General features: G+C 37.5%; 1 protein-coding gene across 1 annotated transcript in view; it reads left to right on the forward strand.

Annotated features, from left to right (window-relative positions):
- COL12A1 (collagen type XII alpha 1 chain) overlaps window positions 1–20,018 on the forward strand; it is a 100,144-nt gene extending 80,126 nt beyond the window's left edge. The window contains exons 54-66 of the mRNA XM_058802795.1: window positions 429–515; window positions 1,418–1,471; window positions 1,983–2,078; window positions 3,521–3,574; window positions 4,529–4,582; window positions 5,799–5,852; window positions 6,961–7,032; window positions 12,267–12,302; window positions 12,410–12,476; window positions 14,057–14,245; window positions 15,288–15,356; window positions 16,394–16,564; window positions 18,961–20,018. Coding sequence (XP_058658778.1) covers window positions 429–515; window positions 1,418–1,471; window positions 1,983–2,078; window positions 3,521–3,574; window positions 4,529–4,582; window positions 5,799–5,852; window positions 6,961–7,032; window positions 12,267–12,302; window positions 12,410–12,476; window positions 14,057–14,245; window positions 15,288–15,356; window positions 16,394–16,564; window positions 18,961–19,142 — 1,185 coding nt within the window. The 3' untranslated portion in view covers window positions 19,143–20,018. The remainder of the gene's footprint in view (window positions 1–428; window positions 516–1,417; window positions 1,472–1,982; window positions 2,079–3,520; window positions 3,575–4,528; window positions 4,583–5,798; window positions 5,853–6,960; window positions 7,033–12,266; window positions 12,303–12,409; window positions 12,477–14,056; window positions 14,246–15,287; window positions 15,357–16,393; window positions 16,565–18,960) is intronic.
- Window positions 20,019–21,595: the final 1,577 nt, after the last annotated feature.

Here is a 21,595-nt window from a genome sequence, read left to right on the forward strand (position 1 = left end):
AATGCTAGAATTGAGCCCTTTAGAAATTTTGCAAAAAATGTCTGGTGTATTTGTATTCCAGTGGTCTTTTGAATTCTAGGTATTCTAAATGGGGAATTTATTTATTTATTTATTTATTTAATCTGTTCTTGGAGTTGCATTCAAAAAGTAACTATTCTTTGTCAGCACAAGCTGATTGTCAAATGTATATAAATACTAGGACAACATTTTAGTCATGCCTCTATTGTAAATGCCTTGCATAGCTCACAGAGAAAATTTGCTAAATATATAAAAGATCCTGTAGAAATATTTGAAAACCACAGTTTAGCTATGAGTTTTACTTGGAAACAGGGTATTAGTGAATCTTCCTGCTATTGTTTCAGAAAAGCGTGCTTCCACTGAGTACATTTCTTTAAAAGGACAGTAATAAGTTGTGATTGAATTTTCAGAGAGATGAAGCAAAGTGCCCAGCTCTTCCAAATGCTTGTACCTGTACTCAAGACAGTGTGGGACCTCCAGGACCTCCTGGACCAGCTGTAAGTTACCAGCTGTAACTATGCACAGTAGAAAATGTTCTGATTTTAAAATTTATGGAAGTAGTTTTGTGTTGGTCTGTGGTTTTGTGAAACAAATGTCAGTCAGAGACATAGTTCCTGTCAATAGCTCCCTAACAACATGGTAATCCATCCCTTTTTATGAGATCCTACCATATCTACTTGTTTGTATGATCTTTTCCTCTGTTTCCAGTGTGATCATTGAGATTAGCTCCTCATTGCTTGAAAGGCTGAAAGACTCTGGCCCAGCACAAAGTGCTGTGCTTTGTTCACAAGGGAGCTTTAAATTGTCAGGTGTATCTTGCACATCATGTACAAGACATTTTTAATTAACTGAAAAAATATTTTTCCTAAATACAGAGTCAAGATTTCACTCCAAGGAAAGATTCTTTACTCTGTCAGGGAAATAAATTATTTTTTTATGAGGAGAGATATTAATTAATTAATTAATTAATTTATGGAATGGACATAGTCCTATCAATTGCTTTGAATATTAGGGAGTTATAGCCAGCCCAGTAGTCATATTTCGAAACTATCAAAAGTGCTGCATGAAGAATCTAAAGCCCAGTTAAGTTGCCTGGTAGCCTACTAGAGAGGTCTTCAGAGTTTTTGATGAATATAAATTGAAGTTCAGTCTGCAGAGACAAAAACCAAAATAATAATTTTTCATGGGCTGAATTGGCGAGGCTGAAGCTGATGTGGTTTCCCTGAGTTCCTGATGCATATTTCATTCTACTACTCTTTTTAGCAGTATGATCTGTACACTTCAAAACTTGGGGGCTTCATTTAAGAGTTTGTTAAAGAGAATTCATAATGCACATAAGTATTACGCACCTTTGCTTTCTGTGTATGAAATACATTTTCTTTCCAAATACTCAATTTAGGGTGGCCCTGGCGCTAAAGGTCCCAGAGGTGAAAGGGGTTTGACTGGATCATCTGTAAGTATGTTTCCCAAAATGCATCTATAATGATGTTACTACAGAATTACCTGTATGAAAATTTTTATGCTTAGTTTTAGTCTAAGAATGTTGATTAAAATTTAGTTGAAAATATGCCTTTATGTTACTTATGTGCAGCCTATCTATTTGAGACTGTATATCACAGTCTATGTAGCTACATTGATCACACATCAGGATACTGGGATTATGTGCATCAGAGTGTTAATACACACTCTGCAGCATTATTGTTCTCTCATCTGTACACAGGACATGGCAATACTTCTAATTGGCATTGCCAGAGGGCATGTATTGGCCTGAGAGTGCCAACATGAATCAGAGAATAGCTTATGAAAGAGTATGCCTCTTGAACAGCTATTTCCACTGTTCTTCCGAAGTATTAAATGTGTCCCTAGGCTTCTGACTTACCTTAAGTGTCTAATCCAAAGGATTTTAGTTATGGATTTCAGACAGGATTGTCATTTACAATTTTGTTTTAATTTTCTGTTTTAAGGGGCCTCCTGGTCCTCGTGGTGAGACAGGTCCTCCAGGCCCTCAAGGTCCCCCAGGTCCACAGGGTCCCAACGGGCTGTCAATCCCAGGTGAACCGGTGAGTGCTCCTTCTGAGTGTCCCTTTTGAGTGCCATCAGCAGGCAGTGTGTGTGAAGCCAGGGCTGCCCATGGGATGGTGGTCTTGGGAAGAGGGTGGCAGCTTTGCCAGAGCATTCATTTGTCCCTGCAATGCAGTAGCATTGTGAAATACATCTCTTTCTGAAACAAGGCTCTTAATAAAATAGCATTTTCTGTCCTGAATGTTACATGTGCTTATAGGATTCTAATGAAGGGACAAGGTCTGAATGCAGTAATGTAAATTGTGCTACTCTCTTATCAGTCTTAATGGCATTCTGTAGAGTTGCTAGGCATTCCAGTTTAAGGACTTAAAAATATCAAATTGTGTTACAGGAAAATTAAGGATGCAGTAATACTTTGAAGACTTTTTCACAGACTTACGTGTTCAACTTCTGTTGTCTGGCTAAAATCAGTAGCTAGGGGTTTTCTTGGCAACAGCATCCATATTTTAGCAAGATGCTATTTCTGATTTCATGTGCATGCCTTCAAAGCCAAAGCAAGTCTTATCAACACTGAAGTTTCACTATGTTCTGGTTTTTATAGAAGATTGCATGCATAACTCTTCGTGGATGTATTAAGGCTGCTTTTGCCTTATTTCAATAAATAATCACCCTGAAAGCAACAATATAATTCTGATGTTCCCTATTTAGGATTAACTTGAATTTTAATATATTCAGGAGATTTTTTTATGAAGTCTTTGATCAAAATATAAAGTCTATGGAAAGAAGAAGTGATGTCTAATTGCATGCTGTGTCATTTTTCATTTGAAAATTGGGTACCTGCTCCATCTGTAATGGAATTTGGAAAATGGAAAACAAAATGTGCTTTAAGGTAGACATTAGGAACACCTGTTTTGTAAGGACAAAGTAGAATGATTTTGTTACCCTATGTAGATTCTTTTCATGATTTTTTTTCGTTACACACTAATTTAAATTTAATAAATTAAAAAATTTATTAAAGAAGACATAGAGGTATCAAATAGCAAGAAAGGAAAAACATTGCTCTTACATGCATAATGCAAATAAGCCATTTATTTGTCACATCCACTTGAAAAAGTCTGAAGAATGAAAACACCAACATTTGTGGAACTTCTCATTAGCTAACACAAATTTAGAACACTTTTGAGTCATGTACTTTTGTTTTTCCTATCAATTAAGAATCATGTTCTCAGTCTATGTTTACAAATTTTTTGATTAGTACCATTCGTTAATGCTGAATTTTCATGCAAGCCACTGTAAAAAATGAATATTGTTTTGTCTAGTTTAGCTCATGTGGGTTTGGACTGTGCATTTATACTACAGTGTTGTAGCATATATGGAAGGCAAGCTAGCTGTGAAAGGCAGCAGATTGCTTCTTTATATCCTCCTACACCTTGTGTCCTGGAAGTATGATGCACTCTGTAATCATTTGTGAAAATTATAGGGTCGTCAAGGAATGAAAGGGGATGCTGGCCAGCCTGGACTCCCAGGGCGATCGGTGAGTTCACACTTAGACAAGGTGATGTCATTTTGCACTGTTCCTGAAGAAACCTGGCTGCTGGACAGCTGTCTTTGACATCACTAGGAGTCATGGGCTCTTCTCATACCTCCCTGGGCCACAGTTTTGGAAACACAGTTATCTTACTCTTAGAAATTTGAAATATAGGTAATAATAAACCATTCAAAACAGCAAATGTGAAAAAAACAACTGTGCTTGGTCAAGCCAAATGCCCATCCTGACTGTGAATCCCCATCCCTGTTGTGAATGCACAGTAACAGACCATTCTATTAGGAAGAGTACTCAATTCCCCAGGAAGGTCTCTCATCTTCTGACCACTTGCAGTTGAATGTCCTCCTAAAATAAAGATTGCAGAACTTTGCTGAGCTCCTCTTTAGCAATTACTAATTACTTTCTTCTTACTTTTGAAATTCAAATGGCCTTGGGACATTATATGTATGCTTCCTGAAAGAAGAAGACAAATATTTAAGTTCAGTTACTTACAGGTTTCTGTATTGTAAATGATACAAGGAGGAGAAAAAATTAGGATCTTTTTTAATTGACCAAATTTATAAATAATCTAAGGTCAGTGATCTGCACATGTCCTGGCATGATGAATATTCCTGGGTTACTATATTGTCCTTAATTTAGTGATGATAAAAAGACTACATGAGGAGTGCTTAAGTGTTGTTGTGGACTTAGTTTCATATATCAGATAAGGTCAGTCATGGGCCAAGGGCCTTGTATTCTTTATCTGTTTCATTAGTCCTTATAACTCTGAGTAGTATACTTTTAGGGAGTAGTAATGTCCTGTAGGAAGCAATGCCACATGTTAGTGTACAATGAGATTAGACAGAAAGGAGGGAAGAACATATATACTTGAGATATATGGAATGACATAACAGTGATGTTTGTTCTGTCATGGATACAATTTCTCACTCTTTCTCCCTCCAGGGAACGCCAGGTTTACCTGGTCCACCTGGACCAGTGGGACCTCCAGGAGAAAGGGTAAGGCTTCCTCAGTTTATGTTCTGAAAAGATCAAATAATTTAATTTTTGTGTTTTGTCGGATTTTTCCCGTTCTTTATATGTCTTTCAATTTTCAAATGTTTTTTCAAGAGGAGTCCTTTTATCAGCACCCCTTCTGGAGAGATGAAAGTAGCAGGGTTGGAAACACATCAGGGGTGAAAACCTCCCCAGACAGCTATTGGTAGCCAGACAGGTTCTGTAAAAATTGCCCTGCTCCCTCCCCTGACGAGGTTCTCAGCTGCCTTCACCCTTAGGGCAGGCAGTATGTCCCCCAGGCAGGGCTCTGCTGAGGGACTCAGCCCTGCTGCCTTCCCCGCATTGTTGCTGCTACAGGGGATCCCTTTGAAACTCTGCTTATCTCAACATCTGGGAGATGCCATATTGGTTAGGAGTCTGTCTGTGCCAAACTTATTATGAAGCTCAGGCTTGCCCCTAAACCTTTGGCTGTCAGGAGCTTCTTTGGATGGAGAACTCTGAAATATCTTCCTAATGAAGGGCATGTATGCAGGTATTTCATTGTGGAGTAGCTGCAATTCCTTTCTTCTAATTGCAGTCAGGTAAATCTCTTTTGTTGTCACAGTGGAATATCACCTTTAAGATGACTGAAGCAATTATTTGACCTTACAGGCAAAATTCATAGCTGATGTACGCATTTATAGCTGTCCTTTAGTGGGAATTCAAGCTGGAAATGAAAATAGATGGCTGTGTGATTGCCAAAGAGGATACTGTTGGATTGGTGGGTCATGGACCATCAACACTGACTTCTGCATTACTGAATATTGGATTACTGAAATGGGAACCTTCAGTAAATTTCTGCTCAGCCTTCATTCTTGCAGGGGAAATATCTGAGAGGGAGGGGGCTCTCCAGTTAAGTATAAACCTCTGATGATCCAGCTAAACTCTGAATGAGAGAACAGTAAAAAGAGAGATTTTGCTCCTTGAGATAGAATAATGATTAATTTTCTTAAAAATGTTAAGAAACATTGATTTCATTTTTAGTTAATCAACAGCAGCTGAACATCTAAAGTGTCTGAAGCTCAGTGTTCCATTGCCTTCTCCAGCATGATTTGTGATAGCTGTTTTCTAACTTGTACTGTGGATAGGTTTTAAAAGAAATTACAGTAGTAATCATACATATACAATTATATAATTGTAAAGACCACTTTTCTCTAATCTTACTTTTGTTTTTGAATAGGGTTTCACAGGAAAAGATGGTCCCACAGGTCCCAGAGGCCCACCAGGACCAGCGGTAAATATAATTTTGTCTTTGATATACTCTGAATTAAGAGACCTGAGCCAAGAGAGAGCCACATTGACATTTTCAATTTCTGTCAAATATGTAATGGATCCTTTGCTCAATCTCCTAAATGGGTCTGAAAAGCTCTTGGTAGAAGGTGAGCAGAGAGCTGGGCAAAGCATATATTCACAAACGTTCATAACAGTGGTTTTGAAACTGATTTCTGCCAGGGTAAATAAGGGAACCAGTTTATCTGGTTCTTTAGCCATGATCTTTAAATGCATAGCTAGGTCTCCTGAAACCAGTTGGCTTATTACTTGTACACTGGGGAAAACAAACACTGTTAATACAAGTTTTTCTTGACAAGAGCATTTGAAGATTAGCTTTTTCTTACAGAGCTGCTTCACTGTGTTTTGTGGGACCATGCTAGAAACGAGGCTGGCTGTTAGAGAAAAGCCTATGGTGGATCATACAGCCCAGTATAGGCAATTTGCTGCTGCCCCATGTACCAGGTCTAACCTATAGCAAGTTGGAAGCTGCATTTCCAAAAGGCAGATGCACACAGAACACATATTTGCATTACATATATAGAGAACAGTCTCTAAGGCAGGGTATTATTTGGGCTGGCCCTACGTCCCCACAACTGTCTTCCTCATGTTCCTTTGTGAATGTGCAGATGAGCTTTTGTCACATAATCTGATACTGTTATTTTAATTTTTTTGTATTTATCCAGTATCACTAGAATGGCTTTTGGTCTGCTTGTTGTGGATTTTAACATGGACCACAGATCTGCTAGGTGAACTTAGAAGGCCCAACTATTTTGTACTGTTTTAGGAATCGGTCATTAAGAATCATACCAAGAAACATATACTCACCCTCTGCATCTTTCAGTGCCACAATGCCTGTTAAACTGTGGTGTTACATAAAAGAACAGATTTCCAAGACAAACAAACTGTTTATTCCATAAAAAATTTTTCAAGCCTTATATGTACCTAACAGAAAAAAACCTGATAGGAACTACTTTCAATATTGCTTTGTACTCAATACAATAACATGTTTCTTATTAGGGCTTAGGGAATTGTGTATTTCCACAATTCATTGTACTTCTCTTCTGTTGCAGGGTGCTCCCGGAGTTCCAGGAGTTGCTGGCCCAAGTGGAAAGCCAGGGAAACCAGGAGATCGTGGGACACCAGTAAGATAATGATACACTTAGAGTATCAAATTTAAAATTACAGTCTGTTGGTGAACATGAGACTTCTGCTGCTTGAAATTGTTGTCTTGCACTTATGATGGTGGTTAATACAGTGGAGCTGACCTAAACCCACAAGTCTTTTTTTAAAAATAATTTTATTTTTACAGTATGCCATTTTGCTGAGTTTAATAGTTGGAGCTGGAAATTGTGGTCTCTGGTTTCCACTAAAAAGATTGTAGGCTATTATGTGCCAAGACATATATTAATTTCTGCACTGCATAAGCATGGAAAACTAGGTCAGCAAAATGATTGTAAAGTCTTTACACTAGTGCATGTGTGTGTAGTAAAAAAGTGATAAACTGCTGAAGGTGCATAATCTTTGATAATATTACATAATCACTTCTGTTTTGCAAATGTTTCTTTATTTTTACAATGTTATTTCACAGTTATTTAGGAGTGGTTTCTGTGGGTTCTATTCAAACTTTTAAAGTGTTTCCTGAACAGGGAGAAAGATCAGGAGGTGCTGCCTCCTACCAACAGTTTCAGGGGAAATTTGAGTCATTCATGGTATCTCAGAGAAATACTTGAGTAGGACATCAAGTGAAATGAGAAGTCATTCATTACTTGTGGATAACATATAGCAGAATCTAGAATTTCTATCCTGCCTCAGTGTAGTTGTACATAAAAAAGCTGGATAATTTGAAAGAATGTGTAGTAGGCTGGGAAACTTGATGGCCATGAAGCAGAAACTCCAGGAATACCTGGAAGCTGGGTCATTTTCTCATACACATGTTGAATTCAGTCTGTGTTTGCCAGACTATAAATTCTATTTCTCCTTGGAGTAGAGGACACAGAGTGTCTTATGAAAGTCTTGAAGCTTTCCTGCCTTTAGATATACATTTTAGTGGGATATTTGTGCTCAGTCACATGTTGAATAGACATGGCTGGAGCACAAAGTGCTGTGCTTTGCTCACAAGGGAGCTTTAAATTGTCAGGTGTATCTGATTTTCCTTCACCTGGGACAATGGATAGCTGGTAAGTACCCAGTACAGAAGTAAAGATCTTCTGAAGGTAAATAATGTGTTTAGAAGGAAATCTGGATACAAGCCCAGTTTAAAGACTTTTGCAAAGCAAGGCAGCCAGTTCCTGTCCAGGCACCATGTCTAAATTCTCCTGCACTCTAATTCTTAAGAGTTACTTTCAATTAAAAATAAATGTTTTCCCCTGCAGTTATTGCACTTTCTTGTAATGGGACACTGTGCATCATATTTACAATTTCTAATGTTTCTAGAACAGATCCCAGCAGGAATTCTGGCTTGTACCTTGTACAGATGTTTTATCAGATTCCTGGTGGACAGAATTTCAAGGCCTTCCTTTGTTTGCAGTATTACAGCTGCCAAAGGTGCAGCCTGACAGCCAAATGCAACTTGCACTGTCATGAATCATAATTCTGCCTGAAGAGAAAGATAATGAGGCTTCACTTTGCCTCTAGTAAATACAAGGAATAAATAATTTTTCACCAGATCCTGCCAGATTTTCTTCTCCCTGATCAATCTGTATTGCTAGTACTATTAAATGAAAGTGAGGAGAAAGACCCCTGCAAGCCAAGGGTTATATTGCATTCCAGGTAAAAGGTATACAGTTACCTGCAAATTATGAGCAGCCTTGGTGTTCTGAAGTTACTCCCTGTGAATGTGGTCAGCTGGAGCTCCTTCCTGATGTATTCAATACCACTAATGTGCTAAGCTGAGGCAGACCACACTGTAAACATTTCTCTACCTCACTGTGTACTTATACTAGAATAAGTAAATCCTAGAAGTGTTAACTGAATTTTCATGGAAGTATGAAGTTTGGCTTTCTGTCTGCTTACAAGTGCCTCCAAGAGAAACTTAGTTGTTTTTTCCAGTGTAGCAACAAAATGACAGAAAAAGGAACCATAAGAACACAAACAAGTTGGTAATTTATTGAAAACTGTATGCAGACTATCCTAGAGGAGACTAAAATATCTGCTGTCTGTCTGGTCAGAAAGTGAGAATTCCATAGTGGTTCATACACATATCATAAGGTAACAACCATCAACAGTAAGAAAGACTCACTAAACTAGAAGATGATATTGGTTCAAGAAATAATGGATATGTTTTCTGTGAATAAATATAATGGGAAATAAAAGATGCTGGAGTATTAGAGAGGAAAAGTTCCAGTTCTTGTTTTATAGGTGCGAGAATGGAAACAGTAACAATGGGTAGACAGACTAATTTGTGTTAAGGTAGAGCTGTCCTGTTTATAAAACAGACCTTCTGACAACAGGGTCTGATTTTGTTGATTTAGACAGTTCCTGAGAAAAAATGCAAGACATTTAAATTTAATAAGTAAGGTGCTATTGAACTGATGCCTCCAGGACCAGATAAACTGTGAAAAGCTTTAGAGAGTAGCCCAAGTCTGTTGTGAGTTAGATGCAGGTTTTGAGAATTTTGCATTCTCTGCTGCCATGTGTTCCCTGCTCTTGCATCCATCTATGCAGATGTCCTAGATGAAGTCTCAAAAAGGCACTGCTTTGGGAGCAATGAGCTGGTGGCTCTTGAGGGAAGTGAATATTCTTTTGGGAAAAACAATTGAGCACATTATCTTTAAAAATAAAAATAGCAAAACTTCCTTTGTTTTGTCCTCTTCAGCAGTAGAACTATGCTGCGGCCCCAGCCTTCATCCCACAGCTCAGAAAAAATCCCACATGCAGCATAAACCAGCTTCTCCTTGCACTGACCCCAAGTGACTCCCTCACTGCAGGACAGCAAAAAAACAGAATGCCAGCAGCAGCTGCTGTTTCTCAAAATGCTGTCAAGCAGCAGGCTAAACTGCACTTTTTTGTCTATTAAAAGAAATTTAAGAGGCATATAACCAAGAGGGAGGAAGATGCAAATAGTAACACAGTAACTGAAGTTGTAATTATTTTTTTGAAAATTTGATTCTAAAATATCCAGGTGGAAAATGTACTTTATTGTTAACATGGCCAGTCAGCCTCTAATCTTCCAATTTTAAAGGTAGTTCCAAATACGCTCTAGACTTCCAGCCACAAGGCTGAATCAGTGTGTGCTTGCAACGTCACAAATTGAGGAATGAGGCTCATTTTATTTCAATGAATTTTAAAATTGACCATACATGGCATTAGCATTTTCCTTGTTGGGGGACCTTGTTGCCTTTCTTGCCTCTCCTCATCCCTCTCCCCTTACCTAGTGAATACACAAAAGATGCACTGTATGATTTGCTTTGGTAGAAGGCCTTACTATGAAAGCCATAGAAAGAATGAGAATAAAACAAGAATGTATTATAAATACATACACAGCAGATAATTTCAAGTGAGTATACTTGTAGGAAATAGAAAAATTGGAAAGTTTCAAATAGAAAGAGAAGCATTAATAGTTTCTTTACATCTACCCCCCCCCCCCTTATTTTTCTGTAATAGACTAGTACAATTAAAAACCTACAGTTCTGTTCAATGAATATTTCAGGTACATGCAATAGTTTATGAGTGAGATATTAATGTTTATTTATTTGGGAAACAAATTAAGGTTTTTTTAGAATTTCGGTACATCATAATTTACCACAATGTTAATTATTGGAGAATGACAGACAGAAATGTCATACTTTCCTGATGGCTTTACTTGTTACCATTTATTTATGGTATGGCATTTACAAGTCCGTAGTCTGTTTCAGCATATGGCTGTAATAAGCTAAAACTAAAAGACAAACATTTCCCCATGGACTTCACAGAGTAAGCAAAATATAGCAGAAAAGCAAAGGACAGAAGGGAAAGGATATTCATCAGCTTCATGGGTATATTTTATCCATATTAGCAGCTGCCTCATTGGTGTCATAACTTATTCCAATGGCACATTTATGGTGTCACCATTCTAAATCTTTCATTTGAGTCTGTACAATTAATTTTGCAAGAACGATCTGTTATTCATGATGCAAATGTACTGTACGACAACTACTTAACTCAGTGATGGATGAGCTGTCTCATATTTTCTGTGGCGTGTCATGGGGTACGTGTGTGCAACTCTGCAGCAGAGAAGCTCAGAGACCACACTAAGCTCACACCCTGACATACCCCAAGGGCCTCGACAGAAGTGTGTGAAACAGTGTCACCACATTCGAGAGGTGTCTGCTGTGACCTCAGTGGAATGATTTGGTGCTCTGTGTTGTTGAAATTAATTGTGGGTACTGTAGGAATGTTATGAGAAACAGCTGCAGCCCACACTTGGCCTTTGCTTTGTTAATGGTGAGAAATAGATTCCTTAAAGAAATACTACACTACAAAAAGCAGTAATACTCAGGATGTGTGTTACTATGCAGAGCAGCAGATGACCAAACTGATCTTTTACCTTTCAAATATGCCTTAAGTTCAAGTAGCAATTTAGGCGAGAAATCAAAATCCATGTGAACTCATGCAAGCCCTATCATTATTCCCAGTGTTTTTCACACACACACACATACATAAAAATTAGAATCAGTCCTCCTGGTTTGCTTCTTTCATAGCACTCTTGAAAACTGAAAACACCACAACCACTAAACTATTCAAAGGCAAATGGGAAGTGCTGCTAGACTGACAAATGTAATTAATTATAAAGGAGTTCAAACTAAGACTCCTATGAGACATTTTAAAGACTAGAAATGGTTGAGAATGAAGAGGGAAGCTGTCAGTATAAATAGAATAAGCACTCTCTCCATGTTATGTGTCATCTTGTCATAACTATATTTTACTTAATATAGAATACTTTTTATATGGATTCAAGAAGACAGCTACCTTTTCATGACATATGTTATTCTTCCTAACCAGAAGGCATTTCTGTAATAAATTGTCTTAAAATTAAACAGTCATATATGACTCATATAAGACCATTGATCATTTACACAAATATGATGCTAGAAATTCAACTTTGAAATTGACAGTGTGATCCAAGTGTCAGAATACATCCATTTTTGGTCCTAGTTTGAATTTTTCCTTCAGATAAATTTCTTCTGCATCTATTAGTGTGCTTGATGACAGACAAAATATCATCATTTCTCCACTCTTTTCTGGCACCTGTTTTAGCATCTCTGAAATGAGAAGTTCAATGAGAACCAGATATTTCTTCTTGAAGGAGTCAAAACTTTTTCTAGAATTAAACATCTCAAACTTATAGTTGGGGCAAAATAACATAATCAGTTGTTTAATTTTTACTTATTTATTTTAGGGTGCACCTGGAATGAAGGGAGAAAAAGGTGACAGAGTAAGTCTGCTAAAAAGTCAATTCTTCTCATAATTTTAAAATTAAACGCTATGTATTTAAAAGTACAAAGTGTTAATGAAACACTTGTTTTGGATTTGATTATTTAGGGTGATATTGCTTCCCAGAACATGATGCGAGCAGTTGCAAGACAAGTTTGTGAACAACTAATAAATGGTAAACAATGTTGCTTGCTTTGTATCCATACAAGTAATTAACTACTTTCTTAAAAAATAAGACAATGGTTTAAATTTGAAGTGACAAATATTGGCCACAGAGCACAGCAGGAGCTTGACAATCTGATAGCCGTCCAATGCAAATGATTTGGTGGAAAAAATGTAGCAGCAATTTTTTGCCAGATCCATAGGCTAGCTTGATAATCACAGAATAACAGAATAAACTGAGTTGGGACTAATCTGTTACCTTTGGAAATACACAAGCAATTTAAACATTCTGAGGTTTCCTTTGTAATTTTGTTCCAAAATTACTTCATCTTTGCAATAAAATCAGCATATATTTTCTCATTAAACATGCCTTATCTTCAAGAGAAGAAAAAGGATCTTCAGTGGGAAAAAGGATGTTTACTGCAGGTACTTTGCCAGCTGGGAAAGACAGATGAGTGCTGGTTAAACACTGTGCACAGAATCAGTGGTGCTATGCAAATAGAAACAGTATTTATTTGGAAAATGACTTCAAATTTAATTTCAGTCCTCTACTGCCACATAGTGCAGCTCTGCAGCCCATGAAGTTGCTCTCTACAGAGGCTTTCTCTCTGATCTTGAATCAGTGCTTTTGCTATCAGTAGACCTGCCAAGAAAGACAAAGGCAAACTGGTTTTTAATATTGTATCTATTACAATGTTAAGTGCTGACTGAGGAAAACAGATATCCCTTTTGGATCATTAAGAGTGCTTGTGTACAGGAAGGAGGACAGTATGTCCTTTGAAATGTCTGTGATGGCTGCTTATAAAAACATTTCTAATAGTTAGCCATCACAGAAGAAGTAAAGTACATGTGTGAATGTGTTAGGTTTATGAATAAGGATGTCATGTCCAAGATCTTTTAACATTTCTTAGTGCATCCCTGCCTTATTTTTCTTGTGTTCAGCTGATCTCTTTCTTCAGTGTTATGCTAGGACTGACACATTATACTAATCAGATGTATCTTTCCATTATGCTTCCTTCCTGCATGGCTTCAAAATGGTGTTGCTTTTGTTCACAAACCCCTTTTTTGGAAATGAAATTTGACCATATGCAGAAGGTGTATAAGTGCAAGCCTGTGCATCCTGCAGGCTTAAGAAACTTACTTCATGGATTGTGCTGCTAACTCTACACATGAATAATTTATATTGCTTGTGGTAGCTGCAGAGGTCTGAAAGTACAGAGAAATGTGATACTACAGCTTTAGAAGTGGAACAAATCCTTTCTGTTCTTCAGAATAAAAACAACCTCTAAATAGAACTCCAAGGGCAAGAGTATTGTAAAAAATTGCCTCTTTCTTGATTTTAATAGTTCTGTGATAATTGTTTTAATGCCATTGGCTTCCATAAGCTCCCTTACCTTTCCTCCCTGACCCCCTCCCTCCTCCATTTATGTTCAGCTTTCTTATCGGACATTCATCTTAAGGCTTTCTAATTAATCTGTACTAATTTATTGAATAGAAACAAGAATAGGATTTAATTAAGAGAGATAATATTTTATTCCTTCCTACTCTGATAAAAGATTTTCACTCATTTCACATTTATATTTTCTTTTGAAGGTCAAATGAGCCGGTTCAATCAAATGCTGAATCAAATCCCCAATGATTATTATTCAAACCGAAACCAGCCAGGGCCACCAGGCCCACCTGGTCCCCCAGGAGCTGCTGGGACAAGAGGAGAACCTGGACCTGGAGGAAGACCAGGATTCCCAGGACCTCCTGGGGTTCAAGGACCACCTGGTGAAAGAGGTGAATAAATTCCAAGGCAGCTGTGCTGTGGACATTGTGCAGAGGTTGCCAGAGGAGCAGTCTGCTCCTTTTACCATGTCAGACTAGGAAGCTCTGCTAGGCCAGTTGGATTGCCTGAGGAACACTGGGGTACTGAAGGACAAGGTTAACTAGATCAATGCTTTCCTGTCTCTCTCTTGCTCAGGTTTCATGAAATACAAATTGGTATAACATTTTGGCTGCTGTCTGAGACTTCCACATAAAATTTCAGGAGAGCAAGTGTTCTCAGATCTGTTTTGGCACTATAAAGCTACATCTTGAAAGGCTGTTTGGAGTAAGACAACTCTTTGCAAAGTAGAACACTGATTAAGAGAGAAAATGAGTTATTAACAAATATAAATGCAGGACTTGAAAGAATTAGATCAACACCCTTAGCTCTTTACAATATTCTGAGGGAGGGAAGCAATTGAACTGAAAGTAAACATATGGGTAAACCTACTTTACATCTATCTTGGATCACTGCAATCACATGGGGTGTCTGTAGTCTACTCTTTTGTGGCCTTTGCTTATTTCCACTACTCTACTATAGCATAGACTCCGTGCTATGTTTTCTAGGATATATTTTATACACTCTTTTAAAAAGGCTAGGAATAAATCAAGGAATTCAGAAGAATTTCTTAAATGTTTTTGATTATAACTGTTTCTAAGAGAGTGTAAACCATCCTTTATAGCAGAAGTATGCAAGACTGAAAAGGTCTTTCTGATTCTAGTTTAAAATAAGAAGATTCTGTGGTGCTTCAGTATCTCAAAACTTTTCTATGTTTGAGAGAGTTTATTCATGCCATGTTACATCTACATCCTATTTTATTCTTGGGTTACTATATTTATATCCAAATTATTTTTCCAAATTCACATTTGAACATCTGCAGAACATCCATTTTAACCACTCTTGTTTTATTAAATCATGGAAAGTAAATATTAATGTCAGTGAGAGTGTGTGAAGAAATATCTGTTGATGTGGCTTCCTTTCTTTGATTTTCATTGCATTTGTGTTATTCTGTAGGAATCCCTGGAGAGAAAGGTGAAAGAGGGACTGGATCCCAAGGACCACGAGGTTTGCCAGGACCACCTGGTAAATTTTTTTTGTTTTATCAGATTACAGAAAAGTAGGAGAAAAGCAAATATTTCTTCATAGAGACCTAGACTTGATATAGTGAATGAACACCCTTTGCCCACTTCGAGTTTTTGACGTATATTAGCGTTTACTCTAATAAATTTGTAGGAAATCACCACAAAAATAGCAATTTAGAAAGATTTTTGGACATGGCTAATAGGTGTTTATCTTCATCTTTTAATTTAGTCATCTGGCATGCTTGTTAATGCGAAAATGTGTTTCATGAAAATGCATTGTCCAAATATTTGACAGATATTTTTCATAAGTCTTATCAGACGATTTTTTTGTAGTATGTAGGTTTTTTTCTTTCACTTGCTGGACTACAAAATACTCCCAAATGCAGAGTTACTGGACAATAGAGACGTATTATTTGATTATTAGTTTTGGTTTTCATGTTATGGAATTTGGTTTATGACTTAGCATAAATCAGCTGCATCATTTGTTTCTGCTTGTAGTTTACTAGGCTAAAATGGCTTTTCATTACAGGAATCATAATAGGCTTGCAGCAAATTGTAGCCCCAGTTATTTGAAGCTTTACTTTTCTGCTAACCATAATAAGATTTCTTCCAAAAACAACATTACCTCATCTATCCTGGGGCTACTGGGCAGTATAATTGATGTACTCCTATATTTTAATAGAAATCCAGTGTGCTTGTCTAATCTAGTAGTTTCCCTTGAGATGATCATATCTTACACGAAGGGGAAATTAACCAGAGAATATGTTGACATTTCTTACTTGGCTCAAACCTTACTAAATTAGCTTCTAAGAATAAATACTTAAATAAGCCACACACAGGGAGGCAACGTATGATGAGTCACATTTCTAGATTTCTTTTGTATTTCTTTCTGTTGACCCCCATACTGCAACAGAGTGCGAGTGCTTTCTCACCAAAGACAGCCTGGGCTGTGTAGTCTAAACAGAGGTATTGTTAGCTATTTTATCAAGATGTCTCGTAAAAAAAAACAACCTCCCAACCTCTCAATTCTAAAATTAGGTCCACAAGGAGAATCTAGAACTGGTCCACCAGGCTCCACAGGATCACGAGGACCACCAGGGCCCCCAGGCCGTCCTGGAAATGCGGGCATTCGGGGTCCCCCAGGGCCACCAGGATATTGTGATTCATCCCAGTGTGCTAGCATCCCTTACAATGGCCAAGGATTCCCAGGTAGGTTATGAACAACTTAACCTTAACCTTGCCCTAAATAGCCTTCACAGGTGTGGCTGTTCATATTGAGCTGCTTTACATGAGACAGTCCTGCTAATCTGAACATAGTGAGTCAGGAGGAGATGGGTCAGTGAGCAGGCCTGCCTCATTGTAATGTTCCAGTATATGAGCAGCCATTTACACTTTGCTCTAGGATTGCTTGATGTTATGCATGATTTGTTCTAAATAGGAAGTACTGAGTAAATATTGTAGTCTTGTTTTTTTATTTTATTTAATTTAGATGGTTACTAGCTGGTGGTGTTGCTCATAGGATTTAAGTGACCAATTTCTTCTCTTCTTTTTTCCCCCTCTATCACCACCCCTTTCAATCGTCTTCAGAACAAGGTTGAATTCTCCATGTTTCTCTTGAAAAATAAAAGGAATGCTGTGGTTGGCAGTTTCCATGTGTCTCTTTTTGAGCCATGTCAGGATTTATAGAAAACTGATACCTGAAATAAAAAATTTCCACAAAGGAAATCCATTTGCTAATAACAGTGCAGACAACTGAAAAGCACCACTGTCCTATAATACCTACCAAGTTAAATGCCATGGAGTCTCTGATTAGCCCTGAGTCATATAAGCTTTCCACTTTGTGACTTTGCTCAAAGCAGTAGGCTGCTTCTGGAACCAAAATGAGGGGTCACAGTGACCACCAAGTTTTGACTGGAAAGATTCTAATATATTTTAACATGGGGATCCTGCAGGACCACAGTATTGTTAACAAATTAATATGTATGCCTTGCCAGATCTCAAAATTAGTGTATGTGATACTACTATTGGATGTGGTTTGCTGTTAGTGTAATTGTGCATGTATCCATGAAAAGAAGAAGAAAAGAAAATATATATATATATGTACACACTTGCAGACTCAGTGATACTGGTTATAGAGCCAGGTTGTTGTGCAGATCCCACAAAAAAATTCTTATTTAAGTGAAAAATAAAGAAAATTGTGCGTGTGATTTAGCAGTGTTCTTTCTAGCAAGCAGCTTTGTATACATATATAAATATATGCCTAAGACTTAACTGTTATGTATTTAGTTGGATGAAAGTATGTTTTTGCACATCAGATGGACTTTTTAAAAGACTAACATCATCTTTGACCTGTTTCAGGTTTCGGCTAACACATTTTCTAAGTCGCCAGTGCTGCTTACAGTTTGAATACATGAAAATCCTGTTTCTGAGATGTTTGCGCACGTGCTTATTAGAAAATGAGTCCGTATGGATATTTCACCACGGATATGGTTCTTGAACCATGCTGACCTCATAGAACGGGGAGATACTTTTACTAACACAACTCATGAATGAGATAAAGGACAGTTACATCAATTCATTAAGCCCATTGCATTTCAATAATAAAATAGACAGTCTTTCTTTTTTAAAAAAGACCTCGACCACCAAAAACCTCAGTGGTGAAGGAGGCTTGTAAAACTACTAACCAGCGAAGGTAATGCCATTAGAAGAGAGACAGATTTAACCTGGAAAATGAGAAATAACTTATGTAAATAGTAAACTAATTGTGGCTTGTAGATGATTTGTATGGGACTGTATCCACTAAAATCTGTTAACAACTCTATGTGATACTTTTGCATAAAAGCCTGCTGCTGCTTGCTGTATGCCAGAATAACATCTTTGACAACTTATGAAACCTACCTGTCTGTTGCTTGTTACCAACATGTCTGAATTGGGGCATATACCTTTTTTTATGTGTAATCTTGTTGGATCTGTAACTGCAGTTATAAATACCAAAGTTTTATAATAATTTTTTTTCTGTTTTGCTGTAGTTTTTGGTGTTCCTGAAGCACCAGCTGTAACTCGGTTTGTTACGAGGAACAGCACGACAAAATGACATGTACTGTATATTGCCGCTGGTGATAGTTATGTCTACACTTACTTTCCCATTCTCACAGAAAATTAGCATACACCAAACCCATCTCTTCACTTTACCTGCTCCATGTCTTCTATTAATTATGCAGTTTAAAATAAAGCCCAATGCTTAGATTTACTGAAGTAGCTGTAAAATAGTAATTTTATTTGATTTTCTTGGTTTTGTTTGGTTTTTTAAAATAACTTTACCATGATTTGTCCCTTGCCTAATTTATGACTCTTTCTGCACTGTTTTGTGTATTATAAATACAAAGCCTTTCAAGATGAATTTAAAGCATTTTATTATTTTACTGCCAAAAAAGCATTCATAAGCAAAACTGAGAAATACCCCCAGTGAACTAATTATTTATATATTTATTATATGAAAATAAGGTTGAACTAACATTATGTAGCCAGACTAACGTTCATTGCATATGTGGATTCAAAGACATGCGGTAACTATTATGTTCAATCGGACAACTATTTTCAACCAGAACCATACGTGCCTGAAAGTGGACCCTATCAGCCTGAAGGTGAACCCTTTATAGTACCTATGGAGTCAGAAAGGAGAGAGGACGAGTATGAGGACTATGGAGTTGAAATGCATTCACCAGAGTACCCTGAGCACATGCGCTGGAAAAGATCACTGTCGAGAAATGCTAAAACAAAACCGTAAAAGATCTGTGTGTCTTGATTTGGGTTTTTTTGGTTGGTGGGTTTTTTTTGTTTGTTCTTTTGCTGTGCTTGCATTTGCAGATACACACAGGGAGAGTGCATCATTCCTTTTGCAATATGACTTTCTGGCCTTTTCATATCAGACGCACCCCTGTTTTGTATCTCGCTTATGTGGGGATAGCAATGTGTGTACCCAAACACTTCATGTTGCCCTGGAAATGCTTGTAAAATACTGTTGCTTATAGTGGTTGCATACAGATTAAGGTGTGCATTCAGTTATCCCAGTGCTGCCTTTTCATTAAAATAATGTAAAAATAAACACATTAAAAAAAAAGAAAACCAAAAAACCAAAACAAAAATAACCACAGAGCTGTTGCAAATTTTCTAAGGACTGTCTGCTTTAGCTCTACATTTTTCTTCTTTTTCCAATGCATGTTTTCAGTTCAGTCAGATCACAGGTCTGCAATCTAGTTAAAAAGAACCAAAAATTTCCCTCTCCTTCCCGTATCATTGTAATTTTCTTCTATTCTGAATTACAATCTGTGGAGCATATACTGCTCTTATACATCTCTAAACATCACAAACATTAAGTAGCTGAAATCATTCTATCAACTGGATACAGTTTAATAATGCCTGAAATCTCCTTGTTTGTAGACACAGTTACATTTATGCCAAATTGCAGTCAATCCTGCAGAGATGGAATTGCATGTTTTTGTTGTATATTTAGTATGGATTTTTTTTTCAGAATACAATGTTTCTTAGTTACCAAAAGCAGTTGGAAATTGTTTGCAAGACTATGGATATAGAATTGCTGCTTTTATATTTTAACTGCAAATTGTGAATTTCACTGCCTTATATTATTTATTTCTGAAATGAAAGAGGCATTTTTCAATAAAACTACTGAAAATGTATGTGTCTATTCATTTTTGAAAGGCATTTTGGGACTAACATATTTGTATTGTATTAGTGTCCTTTACTCAATAATCTGGAAATGCCAGATATCAAAAATCAGTTAGAATGAGAATAGTTTAATAGGTATTTGGGCTGTGGTGGCTAGAAGTGGGGGGATGAAAGCAGGAGATGCCTCCTCTGTCTGAGTTATGAATAACTTTTAGGAAATTCAGTCCGCAAGGCTTTTGGTGAGGAAAATGAGATCAAATGTGAGGATTGATTGCTGTCTTTTGGGGGATTTCTGGTGGATGGCTGCTGCAGGGAGAGAGACTTTCCACCTGAGGAGCTGCTCAAACTGCAGAGAGTGCCTAGAGCTGCCCAGGCTCTGAGTGCTGGTGTGCTGTGAGCGCTGTGGCACCGCTGACATGAGCACACAGCTCGCCTGAGGAAGCGGGTGTGGCATCTGCCGAGTTCCATCCTTCTGGGACTGCAGGAGAGGGCTCCTCCCTCCTGGGGAGCTCATCTGTGTTCACAGAGCTCTGACCACAGCGGTGGAGCTTTACCTGCAGAGGGTCATAAGAGTGATTTGGGAGAGAACAGCAGTGGGCCTGGAGAGTTACTTACTAACTGAGGAGGAAAGAGTGGACTGTGGTGATCCTTCTTTTCCACGGTATCTCAACTGTCCTGATAAGCAGAAATGGCTTTTGCCATAGGACCTGGAGCAAAGCCTTTTGACATAATGGGGAAAGCTGGAACTGTGTTTCTCATCATGCAAGACATCTGTCACAGAAGTGAAGCTAGAAGTGTAGGCTGGCTTCCTGATCACTGAATCTGCATTGGAAGCTGCATGGCAAATTGTAGCGCCCACAAATGGAAATTACACAGCTCCTTAGACTGCCTGGCTCGTTATCAGTGAAATGAAATACAAACAAATGGCATTTCAAAGAGCGGTTCTGATTGCATCCACATGTCTTTTAGTCTGCAAGAGAATAATTCTGGGTTGAACTGAGGAAGGAGAATCAAAGCTATTAATTCTTTATGCTTTTTTTCTAAGTGTTCAGAGTTGAGTATCAAAACATGTTTTGCAGTTTCATGTTCAATAAAGAAAGGCATGTGTCAGGCAGAAGTAGAAATTTGGAGAAGTGATTAAAAGGTTTATCTGAATTGTATTTAAAAATAATGACATCTTGCATTGATCTCGCATCTGTCTGTTTCTATGACAAATTTGTCTCTATGACAAATTTGACTAGATGCACATGTCTTCATTTATAAGATTCTTTTCTGTCCTTTAAGCAAAAAAATTACCTTTTTTTAAAACATATATTTTAAATAATTTTTTATTTCTTCACAAAATACACCAAATGTCTGCCAAGGATGCCTTGATTTTTTGGCGTTCTTTATTTTATATCAATCCTTATAGACATGCCACTATTTGATTATCTGGTGGCCTAAAATATTTAAACATTCAATGAAACCTGAGCTTATTTGTAGTCAATGCATTTTTAATGACAAAATTCTGCTCACAGATCTGTAGGGTAAGCTCTAGATTGTGTGCTCCCTGCA

Source organism: Ammospiza caudacuta, chromosome 3 (assembly GCF_027887145.1).
Source record: "Ammospiza caudacuta isolate bAmmCau1 chromosome 3, bAmmCau1.pri, whole genome shotgun sequence".
Taxonomy (NCBI): domain Eukaryota; kingdom Metazoa; phylum Chordata; class Aves; order Passeriformes; family Passerellidae; genus Ammospiza; species Ammospiza caudacuta.